Here is a 6,225-nt window from a genome sequence, read left to right on the forward strand (position 1 = left end):
GGTTGACTATGTGGGAGTCCAGCGACATAGCCATTATGCTAACTGCTGGTTCCCCAGCCCCTTTTTTTAAATAAAGGTTTTTGCCTTAGGGCATGTGCACTTGCCAGAGAGAGAGAGACATACAGAGACAGTGAGAGGGAAGGTGAGAAATCACCCCTTGAGGCGATGGCCACGCTGCTATCTCTTCTCCTGGGACCTCAGGCGTGCACACACACATGCCAGGCGTGAATTTTAAGCTGCTGGGTCTGGGACTTGAATCGCAGTCATCCAGGTGGGAGTCTAGTGACATAACCACTATGTCATCTGCTCGCCCCTAAGCTTCTTTTAAACTGTTAAGTTTTTTTTTTTTTTTTGAGAGGTTTTCACTATAAGGTGCGTGCAACTGTCCGTGCACTTGCCAGACAGACAGAGAGACAGAGAGACAGAAAGCGAGAAATCACCCCCCCAGGGGGGATGGCCACGCCGCGATCCCTTCTCCTCCATTCTCCTCTTGGGATCCTGGGCACGCACGCACACATGCCTGGTGTGAGTTTTAAGCCACCGGGTCCAGGACGTGAACCACGGTCGAGTACGTGGGAGTCCCAGCGACATAGCTATTACGCTAACTGCTGGTCCCTAAACTGTTAAGTATTTTTAAAAGAGATAAGAGAGGGGCCAGCAGGTGGTGTGGTGAAGGCAGCTGGACTCTTTTTTAAGAATTATTTCACTTAACTTTATTTATTTTAATTTGACTGGCGGAGGGAGGGAAGGAGGGAGAAAGAAAGAGAGAGAGAGAGAAAGAAAGAGAGAAACCAAGCCACCAGGTCTGGGACTCAAACCACAGTTGGCCATATGGCAGTCCAGCACCCTTAACTACCACGCGCCACCTGCTGGCCCCAAGGCAGCTGGACTCTTACATGGCTGACCATGGTTTGAGTACTGGGCCTGGGAGCTTGCTTTCTTTCTTTTCTTCTCTTTCATTGTCTCTCTCTGATCAACTTCCAAAAAAAAAATGACAACGATTAAAATTAAATAATTCTTTTTAAAGAGTATTTAGATGTATACAAATGTTTTATAATTAAATAGTTAAACAATTGAAGAAGAATGGGGCCAGTGGACAGCATGGTGGTTGGAGCACTGGGCTCCCACATGGCTGACCATGGCTTGAGTCCTAGACCTGGCAGCTTGCTTTCTCACTTTTCCCCTCTCTCTCTCAGTCTATTTCTATTAAAAAAATAATAAAATTAGATAAAATAATTCTTTAAAAGAAGAAAGAAAGAAAATATGCTGGGCGCATGTACGTGTGTGCCCAAAATCTCAAAGGAGGTTGGAGAAGAGACTGCAGTGTGGCCATCACCCTGGGGGGTGGTCTCTCTCTCTCCAGTAAGTGCACACGCCCAGTGACTAAAACACAAAACGGAAGCAAAACCCCACCCACGCTCCTACCCGCTTCTCAGCCCTGACCCCTCCGTGCAGCCCCTCGGCCGCCCCGCTCGGCCTTCCCATGCTGTGAGGGCACTGAGGACTTCCTGGGCAGGTGGGGTCTGGGCGTGTCGTCACGGCAGAGGCAAGAGCAGGTGCGAGCCTTCTGCCTCTCCCCAGCCGAGTTCGTGCTGCAGTGGATGGAGGTCGGCCTGTCCTCGGAGTTTCTGCTCGTGCTGGTCAACTTGGTCAAGTTCAACAGCTGCTACCTGGACGAGTACATCGCGCCGATGGTTCAGTAAGGAGCCGGGGCAGTGCTGTGCCGTTGGCCGCCCGCCGTTGGGGTGCCGGTCAGATCTGTGGGGTGGCCAGGTTTCAGCTGGGTTGTTGTAAACCCATGCCACATGGGCAAGTAGGAAGTGGAGTAGTCCCCTTCCCCTCTGCTGTCATCTGGTGTTTCAGTCCCCTCGTCACTCTCTTTCAACACACTTAGTGATGGTCACAGGGAGGGCCTTGTGCCAGACACCAGCCCTGAGGCAGTGGTGGGCACCGAGCAGGTGCCGAGTGTCTGCCGGGTGAGGGGATCCCAAGGATGACAAGCCTCTTGCGTGAGAGTCCAGAAGCCCACTGCAGCTGCTTGGCCTCTGGGAGGTGCCGGGACTGACGGGGTGTCCTTCCTCCGCAGCATGATCTGCCTGCTATGTGTCCGGACTGCCTCAGCTGTGGACATAGAGGTCAGTGCCCTTCCCCGGGGCTGTGCATCCCACCTTGCTCTATAAGATTGGGGCTTGGGTGGTCGAGTGCTGTGCACCCCTGTCTGGCTGTCTGGCCTCTCTGAGCCTCAGGAGTTTCCGTTGGGCAGTTGCGTGGTCTCTGTCATGGGTCCCAGTGCGGAAGGGCCATGTGATGTTGCCAGCCCTCACTGTGCACCTCGGGAGGCCGCTTCAGCACAGGGGAGAGGCACCTGGCCGAAGGAGGGCTGGGAGGTGCCTAGGGTGGGTTCCCGGATTCCAGTGTGACCTCGCCCCTGCCAGGTCTCCCTGCAGGTGCTGGATGCTGTTGTTTGCTACAACTGTCTGCCGGCTGGGACCCTGCCCCTGTTCGTTGTCACCCTTTGCCGAACCGTCAACGTCAAGGAGCTCTGTGAGCCCTGCTGGAAGGTGGGCTCTGCCTCTGCAGCCCGTGGGCCCCTGGCACCATGTCTGGAGCAGGCGCTTGCCCTGCAGAAGGGCTGTCTGTCTCCAGTGGACTCCTAGTTGTTGGGGACAGGCGATGGCTTGTGGAGGGGAGCCTCGTGGCATGTCCATAGGCAGTCGAGCTGAGGTTAGGGTGCTCTGAGGACTCTGCTGCCTCTGTGGTGGCAAGGAGCCAGTGGAGACCGGACGGACCGGGGACTGGGAGGAGCGTGGGCCGGACTGGGCCTGGCTGGCCCCAACGAGGTGCATTTGGTCCCCAGCTCATGCGGAACCTCCTGGGCACCCACCTGGGCCACAGCGCCATCTACAACATGTGCCGCATCATGGAGGGCAGGCGAGTGTGGGTGCCAGCGGGCTGGGGCCAGCGTGGCATTTCCTATTCCTTTTGGGCATTATTCCAGAAGCTTCTGCAAGAGCTGGGCATCTGTCTTATGCATGTGTTCCTTATCCTGTCCCCCTCCTGCCCATAAGCCAAACACCTGAGGTTGCACTGAGGACGCCCTCCCCACACCTGGGTATCGGGGCCGCATTCATCCATGACAAGGCTAAACTGACAGCTTGAGCCTGACCTGCTCGCCAGCCCGTTCCCCGCTGCTGCTTCTGCTCCTGAGAGCGGCTCGCTGTCCCTCTCCTTCCTGCACTGGGGCCTCCCAGGGCATGTCTCTGCCAAGAGGCAGGTGGTAGCCCAAGTATCGATGTGAGCGGTCCCCTTCGGCTGCAGCCGGGTGCATGCAGCTCCCCTAGATCAAAGCTCCCCACCACGTGACTTGACCTGGGTGGTCCTGCCTCGGCTCCACTGGCTTCCCTGCACGCCCCCCTTGCTGTCCTTGCACCGTAAAGGCTTTGCAGACACGCTGCTGCCTCTTACTGGAGTCCCTTTCCATCTGTGCCAAGCTGCTCCGAACATCCTGAGACCTCGCATGGCCGTCAGTCCCCTGACCTCCCACGTAGCCTTGCCCTCGTGGTCTCCAGTCCCAGCTCTGTCTCATGTCACCCGAGGTGGACAGCTGGCATTGCTCAGGAGCCTCAGTGGCCTCTGTCTTTAGTCTGAGCATTGGGGCCTGCAGGCCGCCTCATTCTTTGTGCTGTCCCTGGCATCTGGTGACCCACTGTGTGGCCCCAGACTGGGTGTTGAATGACCCCTGTGCCTCTGCCCATCCCATCGCCCTTCCCACCTAAGTTCTGCTTCTTGAGCGTAGGGCCTGCGGGGCTGCCAGAGCCCAGGTGTCTTCAGAGCGCCCGGTCTCCTTGCAGCCTGAGGCAGACCTGGCTGGGCTCTGCTCACGGCCCACCCTGGGGTGCTTTCAGAGCCTACATGGAGGATGCCCCGCTGCTGCGGGGAGCTGTGTTCTTTGTGGGCATGGCGCTCTGGGGGGCCCACCGGCTCTACTCGCTCAGGAACTCGCCCACGTCCGTGCTGCCGTCGTTTTATGAGGTGAGGCGGTCTCTGCACTGCAGGGAGCTGGCTGGAAGCAGAGGGCTCCCCTTGGCTGCCCAGCTGGGATTCTGCTGCAGGGGCAGCTCGGTCCCCCCAGAGAGCAGCCCTCTTGCTGTAGGGGATGGTTCCATCTCCACGGTGCCGGGGCATCCAGAGCACTCGCACCGCGTGTGAGCTGGGCAGCCCTCGCCTTACAGCGGGCAGCTCAGACCGTGGTGTCTGCCTCCTCACGGGGGCGGCAGGCGGTGCCCTTGCGAGCGCAGTTAGAGTGACTGGCCCAGTGGGGACTGCCTGCGGGGACACCAGCACAGGTGGGAACATGCCCCAGGCTGCTCCTGTGTTCCCAGGGCCTGTGCTATGTGTGCCGTGCACGGCTCACTTGGTCTCTGCAGCTCCAGGGTGGCACGGTTGGGCCCCTGCCCCTCATTGAGCCGTGCTAACCTGGGCTCCCGGTCCCCCGTTCTAGGCTATGACCTGCCCGAACGAGGTGGTGTCCTACGAGGTCGTCCTGTCCATCACCAGGCTCATCAAGAAGTACCGGAAAGAGCTGCAGGCCGTGACATGGGACCTCCTGCTCAACATCATGGAGCGGCTGCTGCAGCAGCTCCCGGTAAGCGGGTGGACGGCTCCCGGAGGACGGGGAGGGCAGCTCCCCGGCTTGCAGAGCTGCCCAGGCACCACGTGCCCAGTCTGAAGCCAGACCTGTTGTTCCAAACATGCGCTGTTCTAGCCCAAGGCAGGAGGGGCAGGAAGGAGCCAGACTGGGTGCGTGTTGCTCAAGGGGATGGTGCTTGCAGGTCCCTCTCTGGCCTGAGTAGTGCCTGTGACCATTCCCAGAGCATTTGGGATGCTAGCCGTGACTGAGGTGTGGTTCTGGAGGACAGGGTTGGTCAGGCCTGTTGACTGCAGTACTCAGGATGCCCTGGGCACATGCCCACGCTGCTTAGGTGGGCTGGACGAAGGCCAGGCCAGTGTCCAGTTGGGGCCACGGCAGGTGGTGTACAGGTGGCAGCCCAGCGGAAAGCAGGGCTAGGACTCAGTGGAGACTGCGGTTTCATCCCCTTAGGCCGGTGCTGGCCAGACCACAGCCAGTGACTGGCTGGTCAGGCGGCATTTAAGCCTGACGTGGTGGGGTGGGAGGCCACACCCCAGGCCTCCAGAAATGCTAGAGTTGGCAGTGGGAGAGCTTGCGTGTGTTGTGGCTCTGTCCCTGAGGTCTGGCTGTTGGGGCACGATAGGACGCCAGGGTGGGGACCAGGCAGGAGAGCTGCTGCTGTGGGAGACCTGAGGGGTGTCAGGGAATGGCTGACCCTGAGCCAGCCTTGGTGGACCCATGTCGGGCTGCAGTGTCTAGACAGCCCGGAGCTCAGGGCCATCGTTCACGACCTGCTGACCACGGTGGAGGAGCTGTGTGACCAGAACGAGTTCCACGGCTCGCAGGAGAGGTACTTCGAGCTGGTGGAGAAGTGTGCGGGCCAGAGGCCGGTAAGACCCCTGCAGCCGGGGTGCTTTGGTCAGGGTGTGGGGGCCCCGCCCAGAGCCGAGGTGCCACGTGCTGGGCGGGTTTCCGAACAGGCTCCTGCATGCCTGGGGCGGGGCTCGTCAGGGCAGTTTGCCGGGCGGCCGGCAAGGGCCGTGGCTCTGTGGGAGAGTGCGAGCAAGCCCTGGAGAGGGAGGGCTGGCTTCTGCCTCTCTGCCTTTGCTGAGTGGAGCCCCGGGCCTCGGTGCTCTTGGGAGTCACAGCGCTTTGCCAGGAGCGCTTAGCTTGACCAAGCCAAGGCTCCCATGGGCCTTCATGTGACTTTCCCCTCAGCCAGCAGCACCTCTGTCCCTTGGGACTCTCCACCTGCACCCCAAGGAGGCTGCTCACTGAGCAGAGTCCTCCCGAGAGGCAGCTGGTGGCCTGTCAGTGTGGCCTCCCCAAGGCTGGAGCAGCTCACAGACATGGGCTCCTCCTGTCGCAGGAGTCCTCCCTCTTGAACTTGGTATCCTACCGAGCCCAGTCCATTCACCCGGCCAAGGACGGCTGGATCCAGAGCCTGCAGTCGCTGATGGAGAGGTTCTTCAGGTGTGTCCTCGGGCCCTCGGCCGACGACCGGGGCTCTCATCCCGGTTTCGAGACTCCCTTGCTGAGCCGGGAGGGTTTGTTTGCTGGAGGGTCCTCTGACGAGGCGGGGGCGCTCCTCCCCA

At 59.8% G+C, this 6,225-nt stretch overlaps 1 protein-coding gene across 1 annotated transcript in view; it reads left to right on the top strand.

Moving 5' to 3' along the window:
• Positions 1-6,225, top strand: part of TSC2 (TSC complex subunit 2) — a gene marked incomplete in the record, with an annotated part of 41,534 nt that overhangs the window by 4,969 nt on the left and 30,340 nt on the right. The window contains 8 exon segments of the mRNA XM_027770987.1: positions 1,582-1,699; positions 2,087-2,135; positions 2,436-2,561; positions 2,858-2,931; positions 3,906-4,032; positions 4,502-4,645; positions 5,383-5,520; positions 6,000-6,103. Of these exon segments, the coding sequence (XP_027626788.1) occupies positions 1,582-1,699; positions 2,087-2,135; positions 2,436-2,561; positions 2,858-2,931; positions 3,906-4,032; positions 4,502-4,645; positions 5,383-5,520; positions 6,000-6,103 (880 nt within the window).

The sequence above is a fragment of the Tupaia chinensis genome, unplaced genomic scaffold (genome assembly GCF_000334495.1).
Source record: "Tupaia chinensis unplaced genomic scaffold, TupChi_1.0 Scaffold000178_1, whole genome shotgun sequence".
In the NCBI taxonomy this organism is placed as follows: Eukaryota; Metazoa; Chordata; class Mammalia; order Scandentia; family Tupaiidae; genus Tupaia; species Tupaia belangeri.